This window comes from Hippocampus bargibanti, linkage group LG01 (assembly GCF_051943395.1).
Source record: "Hippocampus bargibanti isolate YZ-2025 linkage group LG01, ASM5194339v1, whole genome shotgun sequence".
NCBI classification, from domain to species: domain Eukaryota; kingdom Metazoa; phylum Chordata; class Actinopteri; order Syngnathiformes; family Syngnathidae; genus Hippocampus; species Hippocampus bargibanti.
In genome coordinates, this window is record NC_142734.1 from 24777791 (window position 1) to 24799039 (window position 21249).

General features: G+C 43.5%; 1 protein-coding gene across 1 annotated transcript in view; it reads left to right on the forward strand.

Annotated features, from left to right (window-relative positions):
* Positions 1–14272, forward strand: part of LOC148903550 (fidgetin-like protein 2) — a 40170-nt gene extending 25898 nt beyond the window's left edge. The window contains 2 exon segments of the mRNA XM_089004933.1: positions 10111–10587; positions 10590–14272. Of these exon segments, the coding sequence (XP_088861059.1) occupies positions 10111–10587; positions 10590–12112 (2000 nt within the window). The 3' untranslated portion in view covers positions 12113–14272.
* Positions 14273–21249: the final 6977 nt, after the last annotated feature.

A 21249-nucleotide genomic window follows, 5' to 3' on the forward strand; every position in this document is an offset into this window, starting at 1 on the left:
TAGGATCCTTCAGCCTTTGTCTCTGGGCCCGGGCGATTGTCCGATGGCCGCCACAATGGCCGCCACAATGCCCGCACAGACATTCGGGCAGTCCACGGATGAACATCTGTCTCCCTTGGGACGGTGAGACCCTCACGCATGCAGTGGGAAGTTTAAATGTAAACATCTTCAAGCTTTTGATGAATTTCCTGGCAGCCAGCTGAGCTCACTGGTCAGCAGAAGGAGTTCAAATGTTGACTGAAAGCCAATCCCAAAAACTTCAGCAGGGTGCTGAAGTTTTTGGGATTGGCTTTCAGTCTGGTTCAGTTTTGCAATGATATTGTTGCCCGTTTCATTATTAGGTTTTCATCATTCATCATTATTATTCATCATTAGGTTTGTTAAATGCAGTAGCGGGCCTTCCGTAGTGCTACGTCTGAGTCAATCCAGACTGAAAAAAGTCTGGTGTGATTTACTACATGTCTACTCGAGGCTACCATTAGCCAGGAAATAACTGACCGACCGTTCTTTAACGTGTCCACTATTTCTTGAAAAGTCTGTGTTGAAAATGGTTTGAACAGTAAATCTGCAACAAAATTAATTTATTCTCCTCATTCAGCCATTGTAGGTTGACAAAAGTGCTTGTTTATCCAGGTCCCCACCTATACAGTGTGCTAGTTCTGGCCAATATGCTCTTATTACTAGCGGCTTGTGATCGGAGCAGTTTTCGCAAACAATGATTGACTAGTCACTAACCAATCATAGTTTGGTTAGTGACGTTGCGCTGCTTCCAGATGTGTGTTTTTGTACTTTTTAACCAATCAAATTTCAGCCATCATTTGTGACAAGGGTCAGAAATCGACCTGGACGCCTTCACAATCAGTTCTGCAGGCCCTGTTGTATCAAATGCGTCGATCTAATTGTTGCTCTAACCAATGAGAGTTCGAGTTGGCAACCCAAGGCCTGCTGGAAGGCGTTGGCAAAGTCAGAATTTTCGATGATTGGCTAGTTACTAGCCAATCATAGTATGACTAGCCGTGTTGTTATTGTTTAAGCGTGATATAAACCACTATGTATGTAATGCATTGTATTTTAGACAGCCACCCTCATTTCAAACCTATATAACTCCACATCCATATCATTTAGGAATTAACTCTGGTTTTCTGATTAAAGAGGAACGTCTAAGGCAGCGGTTTCAAACTCAATTTACCCGGGGGCCGCTGGACGCAGAGTCTGAGTGAAGCTGGGCCGCCGCAGGATTTTCACAAGAAAAGCACAGATAAAACATTGCAATGTTCTCAAAATCTTTATTTTTAACACACAAAAAAATGAATTAAATGAATAAATGGTAACATTAATAAAAAATAAATTAACCAGGAATAAATAAATAAAATAATTATAATGATCATAAGGCAGATACAGACGACTGAAAAAAAAACACAGGAAACTAATTATTTTAATAAAGTTTCAAATGTCTATTCACAGTTCTTTAACCTTTAACTTTCTGAACATAAATAAAATATTGAACATGAACTGTCCTAAACATGGCTTCTCTTGCCTACTTCTTGCTGCTAGAGACCTGGCAGCGCTTGTTTTCACAAAGCCGAGCCACATTTGGCTTGAGGGAGGAGGCAGTGGAGACTCTGAGTAGGGCTTGAAGATGCTCATCAGTAAGTCTGGACCTGTACTTGGACTGATTGAAGTTCAAGGTGGAGAAGAGCTTCTCACATAAGTATGTGCTCCCAAAAAGATACATGGTCCGCTTGAACATTCGGGAAAGTTCAGGGAAGCTGGGGGTTAACTCTCTCAAACATTGCCCAAGCTTGTCTGCTTCTCCATTCACATCCCTGAACTTGGCTTTGAGTGCAGAGTGGCACTGTAGGTCACAGAGCTCCATTTGGAACACAGGAGGGGCATCTTGCACATCAAAAGAGAATGGGTTGGCAAAAATTTGAAATGTGGCTTTGTGCGTCTTGAAGTCTGCAAATCTGTGATTAAATTCCCTCTGTAGCTCAAAAATGGTGGTTTGTTCCATGGTTTGTTCAGCTCCTCACACAAGTTTCATTCATATCAATCATACAGGCCGCACTAACATTAATCTTTCATGTCAAGGCGGGCCGCAAAGTATTCTTTCGGGGGCCGCAGTTGGCCTGCGGGCCGCGAGTTTGGGACCCCTGGTTAAGATTTCTAACGCTGCATTGAATGTTGATGTCGTCCTCAAACTCAATATTCTGTGGGTCCTGGAATTCGATTGACAATGACAAAAACCCTGGCACTGGAGTGGACACTTTTTTGCACATCGTCTGGGAGTGAATGAATGGAACAGTTTCCTAGTTGGTTGTGGTCTGCTGTCTCGCACACTGTTCGGTGAAGGAAAGGGGGCGTGACTCGTTCTCGTGGATTGATTGTGAAAGAAGTTCATTCTGCAATGTCAATACAGTTATACCTTGGCTTAGGAACTTAATTGGTTCCCAGACATAGTGTGTAAGGTGAAAAGTGTGTATCCCAAAAATGTATTTCCCATAGGAAACCATTAAAATTAGAGTAATCCGTTCCCAGGTCCCCAACAAACATAATTTTCTACTTTCTAATTTTCTACGCCTTAAAACTACACAAAATATACATTTTTTATGTATAATAAATGTACTATGGTATTGTAATTAAAGAAATAAACTGTACTGTCTAATAAAGTCGTTTTATTTACCTTTGTGATAGTCGTTGATGGCTTGATGGAAGGGAGTGGCCGGTTTAATCAGCATTAAACACTTGATGAGGAACGTAGACTTCTTCTTTCACCATCTTGAGGAATGATCCCTTTTAGGTGCTTTCTCGGCGATAATTTTACCTAGTTCCTCATCAATTGTGTTCTGTTTAGCTGGGTTGATAGCTTTTTACATCAAGTGTACAGATGGCTTGTGCGGGTTATTTGTGGAGCCTGATTGATGGGATATTTTAACCTTGCAGTCTACACTCTGCCTTTATCAAAGCTGAAACGAGTCCAAATTTCACTGTTTTCTATACATTATCTCACTCTCTGTCGTCTGCCTATCTATTTAATTTTTACCCCCCCCCCCTCTCACTGCTACGTTCTTGACCAATCACGTGGCTTTAACCAAAGACTGGGGGTGGGGAATAAAGGACAAAAAAAGTTGGCTGCCATTTTCTTTTATGGAGAACGGCCTCACTCTCTCTCTTTCTGTAACCCCCGCCCCCTCCACCTCACTGCTGCATTTTTGACCAATCACGAGGCTTTAACCGAAGGCTGAGGGCGGGGAACACAGGACAAAAACAAGTGAGCTGCCATTTTCTTGATAGGAGAACAGGCTCGTTCCCGAACGACACATCACCCTTTGTGGCGCTCTGTGTGTATCCTGAAAAATAGTTTGTATGCCAAGGTAAAATTTTCATAAATTTAACGTTCGTAAACCGAAAAGTTTGTAAGCCAAGGGGTTCGTAAACCGAGGTATCACTTTACCCTGACGATGGACAAGACAGCAGTACGCTTGCCCCAATGAGTCCATGAAAGGCCGCTTGGAGAGGACATAGACTGTTGTCAACTTTCCCCTCCAATCCTCTCACCTTCCCTCCACGTCTCCTCACTCCTTGCTACCGGTTTTATGAGCTCCCCTGCACTCTCATCCATTTCTGTCACACGCAGGCCCGATGATTGAGGCAGCACATCAAGCGGTCACACAGACACCAACATTTGAGTCCACCAACGATGTAGTGCACCAACGTGGTTGCTCCATGGGGGGCTCAGCCTTGATGAGTGTGAAAAGCGGTTCTAATGAGTCTTGGCCGGTTCTAATGAGTCTTGGCCACAGCGGGTGTTGAACCGACACCTCTAAACAAATTGCATCCGTAATTTGTAAAATCACTTCAAATGATTTCTACTGTGCGCATTTGACAAAGATTCCATCGCATATAGCTATACAGTAAAGTCTCGTTATATCGATATCGGATATATCGATAGTCCCGGTTATATCGATACTATTTCTATGCACGCACTGAGAAAATTACATGCAAACAGGGTCGGATATATCGATAGTCCCGGTTATATCGATATTTTTTGGACTCCCTTGAATATCGATATAACGAGACTTTACTGTATTTTACTTTTTAAAAGTCACGCTGAATATTCATGAAGTCTTGTTTTCGAGTTGATGTCGATGCCGGAAGTGACATCACATTTGGTACACCCCTGACCGAGAAAGCGACACACAATGCATTTTGGGTACTTTTTTCCGCCTGAAAACACCGTGTTGACGGCGAAATTAGAAGGAAAACTACATAAATAACACAATGGTGTGTGGCAGTCAATTGCAGTAACACGCATAAAGAAGGTGTAAATTTACATAAACTCCCAGCCGACAAACCAGCCATTTCCAACGGAGCAGAGCAGTCGAGCACCAGCGGAGGCGAACGATGAAGCTAACCAGAGTAAGCGATTCGGCGCTTGGATAGCGGAAGGTTGATTCATGTTTACCCATTTAGTCACACTGCATGCTAACTGTGAGCTCACCTGGTGAAAGAGAGCAATCGCCATATTAGTGGAGCAAACCGATCGGACAAACACCCACTTTCTACCATGTCATTTGCGACTCTGTAGCGCTGTCTGAGCTTTCTCTCTCGTCTCAACATCTGATGTTCGTGTGGCGATCTCCTTTGTGTGTGTGCGTAAAACCCACCCCTCTGTCTTCTACCACGGATTTTAACCAATCCGAGGCGGCTTTATGGCTCTGTTAAGCGGCTTTATACACTGGACGAAACGCAGCTTGTGCGGAATCTTGTGCTTTTTCTGGGCTGCTACATTGAAGTCCAGATCTTCACCGGTTTCATCGCTTGCAGACGGCTTGAATTGATATGGAAGGACTTCTTTAATCGATTATAAACATTTATGCTTTCCTCTTCAGAAATATTTGAATCATATTCATAACTGGATGAGTAACAAGAAAGCATCTTGTCCGAATTTGAACTCTCTGAAGCCATTATTTTGATTCTGGAGCAAGGCAATCTGTGAAGGAGTATCCTGACGTGACGTCAGGAACAAGGAGGGGGGGACGTTCTGACTCTCCCCAGTGTCAAGCTCATTTGTGGCAGTTTTGGGACACTAAGTCATTTTTATTGCTGTTTGGCATTTAACTAAAAATATCAGCCTGGTGTTTTGGGTTGTTTAGATGATATCAAACGTTTTTCTGATGTCAGTTCGGAAACAAAAAAATGGTGTCGGTTGTCCTTTAAAGGATCGCAGAGAACACGTTTTTGTTCAGAAAAACGTTTGATAGCATCTAAAATACCCAAAACTCGCAGGAGGATATTTTTAGTCAAATGCAAAACACAAAAAAAAATGATTTAAGTGTCTAAAAACATTTTCAGAAGGTCCGCCCCCTTGTAGTGTCACGCCAAGACATTTTGTCTTACTCGAGAATCAAATCAATGGCTTCAGATTCGGAGAAGATGCTTTCTTGTTACTCATTCAGTTATGAATAAGATTCAAATAGTTCTGAAGAGGAAAGCATACATGTTTGCAATCGATTAAAGGAGTCCTCCCATATCAATTCGAGCCGTCAATGACCGCAATGTAGTGTCCCAGAAAATGCAAAAGATGGCGACAAAGCCCCGTGGAAATGGACTGATTGGTCTCCTGGCCATTTTCTCTCTGGCTCGGTGCAACACACGATTCACCATCGCGTTATTTATGTGTTTTCCTTCTAATCATGCCATCAAAACGGATCAACACGAATTTTTCAGACCAAAGTACCGCAAAATGCATTGTGTGTCCTTTCTCGGTCAGGGGCGTTCCTTCCGTGACGTGAAGGAATCGCCACTAACTCAAAAACAAGACTTCCTGAATATTCAGTGTGAGTCTTAAAATGTAAAATATAGCTATATGCGGTGGAATCTTTGTAAAATACGCTCAGTAGAAGTCATTTGAAGCGATTTTACAAATTATGGATACAACTTGTCCGGAGGCGTCGGTTGTCCTTTAAGGGAAGGACTTGAACTAGTCTGGGAATTTGCGGCAGTGGATTTGAATATGAAGGTGCTAATCCCGCAGCCATCTGGTGGCCTTGTCTTGTTTGACTGAATAAATAACTTGCGTCATTGGGAAACACACGTACAGAGCTTTGGAAAAGGAGGAAGGAGGAGGCCGAAGGTGACCAGTGAGTGGAACCTCCGGCTGCAGATTGAGAGATTTGATTTAGGCGCCATTAAGGAGCCTGACTCCACAAGCACAGACGGCCATGAATAATGAAGCATCAGGAAAAGCAGGAAGACCAGCCATTGCGGCGCGCCACATTTTTAGTGATCTACTTTGTTCTCTCTCTGTCACTCTCTCTCTCTTTGTGCTTGTCTCTCTCTCTGTATTTGTCTCTCTCTCTGTGCTTGTCTCTCTCTGTGTCTGTCCCTCTCTCTGTCTCTCTCTCTTTGTGCTTTTCGCTCTCTCTGTCTCTCTCTCAATCTCTGTCTCTCTCTCTCTCTCTCTCTCTCTCTCTCTCTCTCTCTCTCTCTCTCTCTCTCTCTCTCTCTCTCTCTCTCTCTCTCTCTCTCTCTCTCTCTCTCTCTCTCTCTCTCTCTCTCTTTCTGTCTCTCTCTCTGTGCTTGTCTCTCTGTCTGTCTGTCTGTCTGTCTGTCTCAATCTATGTCTCTCTCTCTCTCTCTGTCTCTCTCTCTCTCTCTCTCTCTCTCTCTCTTTCTGTCTCTCTCTCTGTGCTTGTCTCTCTGTCTGTCTGTCTGTCTCAATCTATGTCTCTCTCTCTCTCTCTCTCTCTGTCTCTCTCTCTCTCTCTCTCTCTCTCTCTCTGTCTGCCTCTTCTCTGTGTCTCCCCCTCTCTTCTCTCTCTCTCTCTCTCTCTCTCTCTCTCTCTCTCTCTCTCTCTCACTCTCTCGCTCTCTTTCAGTCGCTCTCTCTGTGCTTGTCTCTCTGTCTCAATCTCTGTCTGTCTGGCTGTCTCTCTCTCTCTTGCTCTCTCTCTCTGTCTCCCGCTCTCAATGTCTCTATCTCTCTCTCTGTCTGTCTCTCTCTGTCTCTCTCTCTGTGCTTCTCTCTGTCTCTCTCTCTGTGTTTGTCTCTCTCTCTGTGTCTATCTCAATCTTTGTCTCTGTCTCTCTTTCAATCTCTGTCTTTTACGCTCTCTGTCTCCCTCTCTCAGTCTGTCTCTCTCTCTCTGTCTCCCTCTCTCTGTCTGGTTGTCTCTCTCTCTGTCTCTCTCTCTCTCTCTGTCTCCTCCTCTCTCTGTGTCTCTGTCTGTCTCACTCTCTCTCTCTCTCTCTCTCTCTCTCTCTGTCTCCCACTCTCTGTCTGTCTCTCTCAAGCTATGTCTCTCTCTGTCTCTGTCTCTGTCTCTGTCTCTCTCAATCTCTGTCTCTCTGTCTCTCACTTTCTCACTTTCTCTCTTTCTCCCTCTCTCTATCTGTCTCTCTCTCTTTTTCTCTCTCTCTTCTCTCTCTGACTCTCCTTGTGTGTGTGTCCCTCTGTCTGTCTCTCTCTGTCTGTGTCTCTTTCTCTCTTTCTCTCTCTTTCTTTCTTTCTGTGTGTGTCTCATCCTCAGGCTGATTGGTGACAGTTCAATATGCCAAGTTATTTGAGGAATGTCAAGGTAGCACCACGGCATGAGATTGCACGAGTCTTTATTTTGTGGTAAGGTTTGAAAAGGGATGTCACACACAACGTTTGCAGTTAGATTGTGGAAATAGCATTTTGATTGTGCTTGTTTTGAAGCACAAGCTTGTTTCTCCTGCTAAAAGAACACACATTCCACTTTTCCAATGTTCCATAGCAGACTGTGTTGATGAATAGCGCTCTATGCTGGAATTCTAGCCCTCACCCCCACCCCCCAGCGCCCCACCCCCAATCTGTCTTTTGCTCTCTCTGTCGACACCACTATCCACAAGCACTCTCCAACACCCCACCCTCCCTCTGTCCAGCTGGCCCAAGTGTCTGTGCAGCTTTTGTGTACACGCAGTACCGTGATACCTCACCTCACAAACTTAATTGGTTCCCAGAAAGTGTGCGTAAGGCGAAAGGTTCGTCTGCGAAACATTTATTTTCCATAGGAAACCATTTAAATGAGAATAATCCGTTCCCAGGTCGCCATAAAACATAATTTTCTATGAAATAAGCCTTTTAACTACACAAAATAGACCTTATTTTATATATATGTATTGTATTATATATATGTATTGTAATGAAAGAAATAAACTGTACTATATAATAAAGTCGTTTTATTGACCTTTATGGTGCTCGTTGATGTTGTTGCCTCTTGATGATATTCGAGTACAGTTGCCATGCTTTCTTGGCAATAATACCCTTACTCACACTGTCCCCTGCTAGCTGCTTTTCGTCAATCCAAATCAACAAAATATCTTTTACCTCTTCTATTGCCTGGGACCATTGCTTAGACAACACAGAAACACCCTTAATAGCTTCCTTGTTCTTAAGGATGGTAGCAATGGTCGACTTAGCGTAATGGTACTGGGATGCTAAGTCACGCAAACGCACAGCTCGGTCCTGTTTTTCGATGATCTCCTTCTTCTGCTCGATCGTAATTTCCTTGAATGTCTTCTTCGGGTTAAAACTGGCCTGTGGTGGGGTCTTTTTCGGTCCCATAATAGCAAAAGTACTACAGTCGATAACAAACCTCATCCGCACTCAAAGAAAGGGGGCGACGAAAACTAGTCCGCCAGCCACCATGGCGCTGTGTGGTTTGGTTCATCCGCCAAAAACTAGTTCATCAACCAAGACTATAGTCGCTCGAATTTAAGGCGAAATTTAAGGCGAAAGGTTTGTGAGTTAAGTGTTCGGAAGCTGAGGTATCACTGTATATTGGTGGCCGGTAAAGAGGACGCAGAGTGGAGAGAGGCCCCACCACAGATCACCACAGCCGGGAGGCCGAGATGCTGGCGGTATCCATGAAACAGTCGAGGGAATTTATCGGTGCTCCAACATACCGTATGCTGGGAAAATTGCATAGCACACAAGGAGCCTGCAAATCTGCTTTCACCCATACCCCATGACACTCCCATCTTTCTCGCTGCAGCACCCTCTCCTTCCCCGATTAAAGCTAGCAGAGTCTGCTAGGACAGCAGAGGGCCGTGGTGCTCCGAAAGGCCAAAACAAATCAGCAGTGCAGGCTCATTTCAGGCAAACTTTGGAGGGTTATACTATGGATATTTTGGCAGTCAATCACAGTGTATTTTTAGGAAAACACATTTTCACAGAGAGAACAATTCGGAGTCTAGGTTTGTTTATAGTTTATTCTTCTTTTCCTTTGGGCTTTTCCCTTCAGGGGTTGCCAAAGCGAACCAGTGTCCTCCATCTAACCCGGTTTTGTGCATCATTTCTCTTACATCAGCTACCTTCATGTCCTCTTTGACAACATCCATAAAGCTCCTCCAGGCCTTCCTTTCGGTCTCCTACCTGGCAGTTCAAGGCTCAGCATCCTTCTCTTGATATAGTCACTCTCTCTCCTCTGGACATGTCCAAACCATCTCAGTCTGGCCTCTGACATTCCCTCCAAAGCCTCTAATATGAATTGTCCCTCTAATGTCTTCTTTGACAACATTCATAAACCCCCTGTAAGGTCTTCCTCTCTGTCTCCTGCCTGGCAGTTCAAGGCTCAGCATCCTCCACGTTATAATCATCCTCTCCCATCTGGATATGTCCAAACCATCTCAGTCTGGCCTCTTTGACTGGTTTGTTTATAGTTTATTAAACATATGAAATATACGGGAAGTAAGTACACATGAATCAAATTTATCAGCTCAATTCTGATTTTTGTAGTTTTTTGTTACTATTCTATTGAACTCTCTTGTGGTATCGTTCCTCAACATTTTAAACATGCCGTGGTCCAACCCTTGATCAAGAAACCTGGTCTTGATCAAGATTTCAGGCCCATTTCCAAACTCACTTTCATTTACAAAATACTTGAAAAAGTGGTAAGAATGCGATTGAATTTTTTCTTGGATGAACACCTTGGAACAAACGAATGGACAAATGAACGAATGAACGAATGAATGAATGTTTCTCTAATCAAAAGGCAACAAAGTGTGTTTGTTAATGGTCCAGATAGTCACTTTGGAAGGAAGACATTGTTGAACACAATGAGAACTGCTTTCTTTTTGTCACAGGCATATTAAAGATGCACTGGAACCCAGAGCATGCCCAGACCCTCAGCCAGTGGCCTGAGCAACACCTGGATGTCTCCTCCACCACCTCCTCTCCGGCACACAAGTCGGAGTTCTACTCCGGCCGTGATCGAGGTTCCTACAATTACTCTTGGGCAAACGACGACATCTCCGCCCTCACGGCTTCCAATTTGTTGAAGCGCTACGCCGAGAAGTATTCTAGCGGAATGAATTCAGCGTATGATCGACCCCCTGTTGCGAGCATCTACCCAGAGCCAGGTACCTTTGGGGGCATCAGTGGCCAGAAGACTGAACTAGAGCCCTGGCCACTGACGCACAGCTCCGATGGTTCCTACTCTCTTGGAGGCCATGAAAACCTCTCCACTTCCAAAGCTGTGGTCACAAGCGCAGGTCCTGCTGGAATTACCAGTGTTTCGGTGATGAACAGCAACTTCTCAGACTCCGATTACAGCGGCAGCAGCTCTGCAGCGGCTCAAATGACTTCCCCTCCAGCTACAACGGCTCCTATCTCTCAGGTGGATACCGTACCCAACCAGGTGCGACACTTCCTCCTGCCTCTCTTCATAAACTTCAATCCACCTCTAGTTATAGCTCGCCTGTCTACAGCGATCCCCACAGCACATATCCTGCCCAGAATAGCCTTGCCCTCAGCTATAACGATCCATCTGCATCATACTTGCCTTCAAGTCTGCCAGCACCAACACATGTTACACCCAGGCCTGCGGTTGTTTGGGGTAGCTACAGTTACCTAAACTCCCACCTTGGTGCATCAGAGTCTGGTGGGCCATTGAAAAGAAAATCATTTCAGATGGCTGTAGAAGGGAATGAAGTTGGGGACAGCACTTGTTACAAAAAATACAGCTATGACTCACACAAAGGTGGAGGAACCTCACCATACAATGTCGGCGACAAAGCAGAGTGTCACAGAAACAGTTTCGGCAAGACAGTAAGCAGCACAGAGCCACAAGAGTTTCAGACCAGCAAGTCTTCCTCGCAGCCCCAGGTAACTTCTCAATATAGGCCCGTCGGAGAGTACAGCCCTCCTATTGGAATGACAGGAGATAACTCCATGGAGGAGCAGGCCTTGACACAGCAGCAGGAGGAACAATGCTCGAAGGTCCACAAAAGCGCATTGTGTGGTCCAACAATTGACACTTTGAAGAATCCAGACTCCCATGTGTTGGACCTTATTGACGAGAAGATTTTGGACTGCAGCCCAGCTTTAAGCTGGAACGAGATAGCTGGCCTAAACCATGTCAAGGCCGCTTTGGAAGAGGATCTGCTGTGGCCTGTGATGAGGCCCAGTCAAGTGATGCAGCCACCAAGAAGCATCCTGCTGTTCGGTCCCCGCGGCGGGGGTAAAACCACCTTGACCCATTCTTTGGCTTCACAAATTGGAGCTTCCCTCTACCGACTGAGCGGGTCCTTGTTGGCTTTAAAAGGGAAGTCCGAGGCGAAACACATTCTGGGGTCTGTGTTGCAGGTGGCGGGTGCACGGCAGCCATCGGTAGTGTTGCTTAGCCAAGTGGAAACCATGGAGGAGGAGAGCCTGAGACAGACACTGAAAAGCTTCATGGAGAAGGCACGGATGAACACGGGTTTGATGATTGTCGTGTGCACCACCGGCAGACCGGATCTACTGGAAGATGCGCTTCATCTTAGCTTCGCTAAGCGCTACCACGTTGGTCTGCCAGATGCGTGCATGCGCAGGGAAGTGCTGTTACAAGCTCTTTCACCTCAGGGTTATAGTCTGAGCGAGCGAGAGATGAGCGTGGTGTTGCAGCGTACCGAAGGCTACTCCGTGTGGGAACTGCTGCAACTGAGTCAACGGGTTATCTCCTCTGCATCGGTCCCCACTGGAACAATGCATGGCAAAGCCCCGGCGTTCACAGACTTTGAGAATGCCTTCTGCAAGGTGCGCCCACACAGCACCACACAAGAGCCAGACACTTGTATCGAGTGGAGAAAGATGTATAGCCACTGATCAGTCAGTCAGACACTGTACTACAAGCCACTGTTTGAATGTTTGGTTCTTGTTTGTTTTCTGATTGCAAAACATGTGCAGCCAAAAGAGCCAGCCAAAACCCGACGTGTGAGAAAGCCGACTTTACAGGCTTTGGTCGGCTATGAAGATCCACGTGGTTTCCTTTGTTCTCTCCCAAACAAAAGAAATGTGAACTGACCTTGATGAGTGGCGTAGCTTTGAAAATCTGACAACTACGCCTCAGAAATCCTGTTTAGCCTGACTCCAGGACAAAATCAATGATTTGTTGCTTGGTGAAGTGGTCCAAGCTAATGGATAATCAGGCTTTGGAAAATGGTCACGTTCGTCTGCTTCGCTTAGGATCCTATTTATTGGCTGTTGACTGACATGGCACACCATCAAGAGTTCTTTGCTTTGGGATCAACAACATTCTTTGACCAAAAACACCACAAGCCAAATGTTGGATTCTTTGAATCAAACCGCATAGCTCAAGTCCCAACGCTAGTTAGCTACCCGCCAAATACTCAACAGTTACTCCGCCCAATCAAAAGTATGTCACATGTCTGTAGCGTTGACGTAATCTCGACATTGACGCGTAGATCAAAAAACGGGGTTTCTTTTGACTGGACTCCCATTTATTGCAACGCATGGTGAGCACATCCCTCTTTAACTGCTGTGGTCCCAAATGCACACCCGCATCTTTCGGTTTTTATGTGGTCTTGTTTGAAATGCTCAGGAAGATTGTCTTTACCTCAAACTAAGAAATAAAGAATGTATGTCATCTTGAGGCGTCTCTGTGTTGAGGAGAAAGCCTCTTAAAAGGCACCGCAGCTGGGCTTTTATCCTCAGGAGAGAAACTTGAAGATGGTACAAAGCATCACATTGAATGTAATTCAGGTATTTCAAAGGATATTTGATGCCATAAATGCATTTGTTTTCTGTATACAGTGATACCTCTGCTTACTTACGCTTTAGCTCACGAACTCTTCACCTTACGAACATTAAATTTGCAAGAATATAATCTTGGCATACAAACTACTTTTCGGCGGACGAACCAAAACCACACGCCTCCACGGTGACTGGCGGGCTAGTTTCCTTCACCCCCTTCGAGTGCAGACGTGGTTTGTTATCGAGTGGGGTACTTTTTCTATTATGGGACCGAAAAAGAACCCACCACAGGCTAGTATTAAGACGAATAAGACAAAAAAAGAAAATGACGGCCGAGCAGAAGAAGGAGATCATCAAAAAACACAGAGGTGTGCGTTTGTGTGAGTTAGCGTCCCAGTACCAGGACGCTAAGTCGACCATCGCTACATGCGGCTAAGGTTGTTTCTGTGTTGTCTAAGCAATGGCCTCAGGCAATAGAAGAGGTTGAAAAACTTCTGTTGATTTAGATTAACGAAAATCAGCTAACAGGGGACAGTGTGAGTGACGATATTATGGTCGAGAAAGCACAGCAACTTCACTCGGATTTCATCAAGAGGCAACTACATCAATGACCATCACAAAGGTCAATAAAATGACTTTATTATATAGTACAGTTTATTCCTTTAATTACAATACAATAACACATTTATTATACATAAAATCAGGTATATTTTTGTGTAGTTTCAAGGCTTATTTAGACACAAACCAACATTTTTGGCTGTCTATTGGCCATTAGTCACCGATCGATCCAATAAATAGCTAGATAGTTAGCTCGGCAGCCAATCGCAAATAGATATATCATCTAATATTTTCTTTCATGAACAGAGGGTTAACCTACAATTTTGTATATCTTCTCCCCTGCACCCTTGGGCCTTTTGACTTCCCTGAAATGACTGATTGATGTTTCCGACAGGCCAACGCATCACACCAATCACAGGGACCAGCCTGAATAGTTGCGATAACTAAGTCACATTTGGGATTCATGGTGAAATATGAACCGAGACTCCTAGCAAGAATTGTTTGTAAAGTTGTTCTTGTATAATTTGTGTAACAATTTCTACCTCTTGATTTTTTTGCGGCATATTGTACATGAAAGTATTTATTTCATGTCTTTTGTTGATGTTGCTGATTTTTGGAATTGATCATGTTCTTGAACTGTAATGGTCTACCTCAGAAATAAAAAAATACTGTATTTTGAAGCGTATCGCACAAATATTAAAGAGAATTTGTCAATGTTGCACACCATGTAATGCTTTTTTTTTGTGTGGTCTAGAAAATTATATTGCACCATTGTGACGTGTCATGCTGCGATCAGTCAGCCTGCGAAAATCAACTTTGCTAATGTTTTCATCAGATCACTCATATTAACTTATTCACTACCAGTCACAAATTGATTCAGGAATTGGAAATATAACGTACAGGTCCATTCCCGAATTTGTTCGGGTTTTGGTTTTTCTGGTTGGGGTGTCGATGAAGCGCTAGTCAGCCCATATCATTTAGGAATTAACTCTTTTTTTACGATGAAAGAAGAGAGTCTAAGGTTTCTTACGCTGCATTCAATGTTGATATAGTCCTAAAACTCCATATTCTGTGGGTCCTGGAATTCAAGTGACAATGACAAAAACCCTGGCACTGGAGTAGACATTTTTTTCCATTGGGCCAGGGTTACCAGCACAACTTTAGTTTGCTGACGAAGCTCTTCCGATGAGGACCGAAACGCCCGACACATTCAACGAAGTACAGATGACGGCCGAACAAACATTTTCCTAGATGTTGGTTCGTATTTATTCTCTTACACGTTAATAAGCATACAGTGGTTTTGCAGAGGGGTACTGATAACAAATTTATAAAGAAGTGATACTATTTATCGTCGCACGGGTGTTTCGGGCATTCTTTTTTCTTGGAGTGGGGGGTAACAAAAAATAGATTGAGAAGCACCACCTTATTTCTGTCAACAGATACAGGTAACATCAGAGTTACGACCGGGTTCCGTTCCAACAAAACGGTCGTAAGTCAAACGGTCATAAGTCGAAATCCATTCAAAATGGCCAACGTGACATTTACACAACAAGATAGTATACGTTGTCAATATGTTGATGTTAAGCAACATTTTCGATTGAATACTATTATATAGTATAGTTATATATTATATAGAGCTGTTTATACATTGATACATTTTATAACTTTTATTGTCATTTTTATCATTTTAGATTTTGATTTTTATTACTGTATAACTGTACCTGTAATGCAGTGGTGGGCCGTCAGGGCCAGCAAGGCCTTCTCTGCTGGCCTAACATAATCAGACATTATTATCATAATTATAATAAAAGTCAATTTCATTAAAAAAGTATTTTTTTCTAAATATATATATATAATTATTCTACATACTGTTTTCTTGATGTTATATTATATCCATTTAGTTATGCTCCTTTCAGTGTTGTAGTTTTAGGTCAGAGTTTTTAATCCAATCAGAATTCAGCTAGTTTGTGTCGCCAGGCTGTATGAAATCTGACCGACGCCTTCAGAATCAACAGTGAGGGCGTCTGTGCGCTGTACATGAACAGGTACATGTAGTTGATATACAGTTGCGATAGCCAATCAGATCACGAGTTGGCACAGTAAGGCCAGCTAGAGGGCCTCGCGTTGAACATGACGTACGCGTCCTGTGATTGGATACTCACTTTACATCAGCCCGGAAACCCGGAAACTTTAGCAGAAAAAGCAAGTATATCTACTCGCTTTTTTAACCCACAATAGCTGAAGGAGAGGACAACTCGCTGTCGCATGTGAATAAGCCTATTCTCAAGAACAAATGAAAACGATTTGTTTACTTTTATTTTCAACAAATAGTTCGTTTTGTGAACGTCTTGTTGTTTTTCTTATATTAAACTGACATTTTGTAATTTAGCGTAAAATCTTGTTAAAGATTGAAAATTCTTGGTGGACTCCATAAAACTTTGTGGACAAATGATTTTAAATTTCCTTTTATTTTTAAGTGTTTGCAGTATCACGTATAGTGACAAGTTCTAATTGCTGATGCAGATTTATTGATGTGTAATTGCTCCGGAAAATAGCCTGTGTTGTAGACGATTAAGGTGATGCCACGCCCAGTACTGCATGCGTGTGCTTTTGTAAATGATATCTCCAGCCGTTGTGTCATAAATTATGGTATTACGAGGGATATTTGTTCAAGTCGGACTAAGTAGGACTTCACTGAAGGCCTAGGTGTGAAATGCACGGACCGCCACTGCTGTAATGTATACAAAACCTTTTACTGTACAGTTCATTCATAAATGTGAAACTTACCCTGCTCTCCCATCGCCAGAAGAGGTCACCCGACACACGGTGGGACTCAGGCGGACACCAAAGGAAAAAAGCAGTGTACAGTACTACAGCAGATGTTACCCAGACAATATCTGCACTGTATAACTACTGTATTGAGTGTAGTCACGCAGTAGATTGCTGTGCAAGTGTGCTGGCTGGCCAAAATTGTAGTACGCGTTGCCAGCTGCTTGCGCGTTGCGGTGCCAGGTAGTCGTGGTCGGAAGTACGGGTCGTCGTAAATTGCGGCAGTCGTAACTCGGATGTTACCTGTACTCAGGCAACCACCATCCAGTTGATTTTGGAAACAACATTTCCAATTGAGGGCAAGCACATTTGAAACTCTGAAATTATTACAACCTTTACCAAACGAAATATTTTTGATTTTGATGGATCTGAAACATTTTTGTCAGAAATGACATGAAGGCCTCGCAATGGAGTGGGAGACATTGTCACGCTTTTGCGAGGTGGTGATGGCGGGTGCGAATCCCAAGAAGCAGGGAGGAGGGAGCAGGAGGTTGTTTGACAAATTGTATTAAAATAAAGGTCAGCAGGAACAAAATGTAAAACATCAAAATCATCTGAACAGAAAAAATACAAAGTATCAAAAGAAGACCAAAAGTAAAAGTCCGCCAAGGTTAAACAAACACATGCACAGCATACACAATGCATGCAACAAACATGCAGCAAACACTGAACCGACACCGGATGGTCGTGCCGGGTGTCCTAAGTGTCAGTGACTAAAACGACCAGCACCTGCGAGGCTCAAGGCAGGGCTGACGTCGCTACCCGTTGGTCGGCAATCTGATCGGGACGACCAGCACCTGTGCAGGTGCAGGCGGGGCCGACGGCGCCCCCCGTTGGTCACCGACCAGATCATAACAGACGTGAACAGAAACTCGAGAACACTGTGGGCTAATAAAATTGCTTTTCAATAAGCCTTCTGGAAAGGATTATGCTCAAAAACCGAGGTATGACTGCATTGTCAACACAGCACTATATACATTACAGTGATACCTCGGTTTTCGACCATAATCCGTACCAGAAACCTGTTTGAAAACAGATTTGTTCGAAAATCGAATCAACACTTCCCATTGTAATGCATGTAAAATAAAATAATTTGTTCCACGTCGAGGAAACAACTTTTTAAAAGCACATTTTAACAATTTTACAGCATAAACTGTACACACGTAATAAAAGAGCAGGTCATTTGTGAAATACTACAAAAAAAACTGTAATATGTTTTACTTTTACCAATTTTAACATCGACATTAACATTGGAACATAAGAACATCTCCGTCTGTCTGTCAAGGGGCATGTTGGCACTTATCCCAGCTGTCTTTGGGCAGTTGGCGGGAAAAAAAAGGGTCTGGCGGTCGTGGTCGCAAGTACAGGTGGTCGTAACTCGCGCCGGTCGTAACTGAGATGTTACCTGTATATGGAAGTAAATAATGTTGGTCCTCCACCAGGCCACATGTGCAGGCCTCTGCCTTTGGAAGGGCCTTGATACTGACAAGGTTGACATCAGAGGACAGCGAGAAGATGAGGTGAGTTAGGACTGCCAGCTGTTAGCAATCAAGTCCATTTTTTCGTCAGGGGCACATGGGAACCCCCCCAGGCCAAATCGCTTCACCATCCCCAGCTTGAAGCCTCCATGTCCCCTGGTTCCCACTGAGAGGCTGCACAGTTCTATTGATTCCAGATGAATGCAACTTTTTTCTCCAAGTGAGGACGGATGGCAAAGCAACAATGTTACATGTTACACATACATACAATGTTTTTTTAATAATAATAATAATAATAATAATAATACATTTGATTTGTGGAGTGGAGAAATTTACATTTCACAGCAACAAAGTTATGAAAGGAATGAAAGTAGAAAAACAAAATACAGGAGCTGCTGGAAAGGCAGCCACTCTCACGGTACCGTCTTGAAGTCAAAATAACAAAAAAACTAAATAACAAATAACATGACAACACAAAGACACAGAGAGTCGTTCATTCTTCAGCACATTCTGTACCCTTTTTGTTACACGAAGCAGTTCCAGATGAAAGAGGAGAGGATCAAAGCGTCTCTTAACCAGTGGATCAGGGACATCATGGTGGAATGTGCACATTGACTACAAGCTAAATGTTGAAAGCAAACACGCAGCAGTAGCATCCATTGACGAAAAGAGATTGTCTCACATCTCCTGTCCCACGTTTAAATCCGCTTCAATTCCAAGCCGCGGCAGTTCTACATACATTTTCATGGCAAATTTGTAAATGACCGTGCCTGAGAAAAAAATGCCCTTGGATCATTGCGCTATTAGCTATTTATTAGCTATCCATTAGCTATTAGCTGTCTAGCTGTTGGCTATCTGGCTAACTATTAGCTATTTATTTGCTATCCATTAGCTAGCTGGGTAGCTATTAGCTTTCTAGCTGACTGGCTGTAAGCTGTCTAGCTGGCTAGCTAGTTTTGTATCTATTTAAGTTACTTTTGGGTTGAGTGAACGCTGGCTCATGTGGCTGCCGCTGCTCACCCACAGAAAAACCTATCCTGTGACTGTAAAGTGACCTTGAGAGTTTTGAAAGGCGATTATAAATGAAATGTAATATTATTATTAAATGTTTGTTTGGCAGCGGTCAGAGGAACATACCGCGTTTGTTTATATCAACGAGAAACAGTTTTTGTGCGGCGTTTATGAAATGGCATAAGACAGGACATGTTCAGCGTGCAGCAGGCATGGCGAGTGAGACAGATGGAGGGAGAAATTGGACACATCTCCTGTCTCACATAAATCCGCTTCAATTCAGTCACAGGCAAAAACTTATCTTGTGACTGTAAAGTGACATTGAGCGTTTTGAAAGGCACTTATAAATCAAATAGATTATTATTATTATTATCTCATTTTCCGCACCACTTATTCCTCATTAGGGTCGCGGGGGTTACTGGTGCCTATCTCAGCTGTCTTCGGGCACGAGGCGGGGGACACCCTGAATTGGTTGCCAGCCAATCGCAGGGCACACAAAGACATACAACAGTCACTCTCACACTCACACCTAGGGACAATTTGGAGTGGTCAATCTGCCTGCCATGCATGTTTTTGGAGTGTGGGAGGAAACCGGAGGACCCGGAGAAAACCCACGCGAGTCCGGGGAGAACATGCAAACTCCACACAGGGAGGCCGGACCGGGACGCGAACCGGCGACCTCTGCACTGTGAAACCGGTGTGCTAACCACTCGGCTACCGGGCCGCCCTATTATTATTATTATTATTATTAGTAGTAGTAGTAGTATTATTATTATTATCAATATTTTCGAGCTATTTGCTATCTATTAGCTACCTGGCTGGCTAGCTAGCTATCTCGTTAGCTACATCTATTCACTATTTAGTTGGCTGGCTATCGAGCTGGCTGGCTATCTAGCTAGGTATCTGTTGGCTAACAATTGGCTAGCTAGCTAGCTTTCTATCTATTTGAGTTACTTCCGGGTTTAGTGAACGCTGGCGCGTGTAGCTGCCGCTCCTCACCCACAGAAAAAAATTGTCCTGTGACTGTAAAGTGACCTTGACAGTTTAGAAAGGCGCTTAAAAATTAAATGTAATATTCTTCATATTATCAATCCCAAGACGTGACAATTCCACATGCGCATCGGCGCTCTGCGCTGATGCTCTGCAGACTGTCCAACAGCACCAACCTTTCCGCTGAGCAAAGCGGGGCTGTGAAGATGCTGCCCACGACAGCCGCAAAAAAAGCACAATGGCCCCAGAGCTGTCCAGCAATGACAGTCAAATGGCACTGACATTCCTCCCAATCAAAAACTGTGCCGGCATATTCATGCTGCCGAAAAGGCGCATCCACTCAGTGCAGTCTCCTCTTTGAAGAATGTCGTGGTCAAAAATATTGAAAAACAATCTGTATCCGTTCCACACGACTCACAACAACACAAAGTGACAAAAGAAAACACAAAAACAAGACAAAAATAATTTTAAAAAAAGCAAAGCTCATGAGAGCACTTGCTGACGGCTGCCTACTCATGCGCCATCTTGGACTCCGATGGACTCGTTGGACTTTCAATGTTATATTAAATTCCCAGATATATTAATATATTAACCCGGATTCAAAAGACCTTTTTCGGATGTGAGGCTATGTAATACTGTGCTACCACAATGGAGTCTTAAATGCGCAAAAATGTGTCCACTCCAGTGCCAGGGTTATTGTCATTGTCACTCCATTTCCAGGACCCACTGAATATTGAGTATTACGACTACATAAACATTCAATGCAGCGTACGAAACCTGAGACTTTCTTCTTTCATCAGAAAAAAAGAGTTAATTCCTAAATGATATGGGTCTGGAGTTATATGAGCTTGAAATGGGGGCAGGTGTACAAAAGGCAAATGTGTCTACTCCAGTGCCAGAGTTTTTGTCATTGTGACTCCAATTCCAGGACCCAAAAAATCTCAAGTTTTAGGACTACATAAACATTCAATACATCGTTAGAAACCTTAGACTATCTTCTTTCATCAGAAATAAAAAGTTAATTCCTAAATTATATGGGTCTGGAGTATATGAGCTTGATTTGAGGGTGGTTGTCCATACAATGCAATGCGTCCATATTGGTTTAGAATTATAACCATAGAAATAGATAGGTAGTAGAAGTGGCGTAGAGACGAGGTTGATTGCAAACCAAGAAGTGACGTCACGAGTTGTAGCGTCCATAGTAACGTGGCTTGGTTTGGCATAGAAATAGGATAGTTTTGAGCGTATTTAGGTCTATTTAACATATGGATGCTGTAAAAAGGAACAACAGTTGGGGGCCGCAATGTTTCGCTTACGGATGCTTCAACTACAAGCTGAAAAACAAAGGAATTTCGTTCTTCAAGTGAGTGAAAAAGACATTTC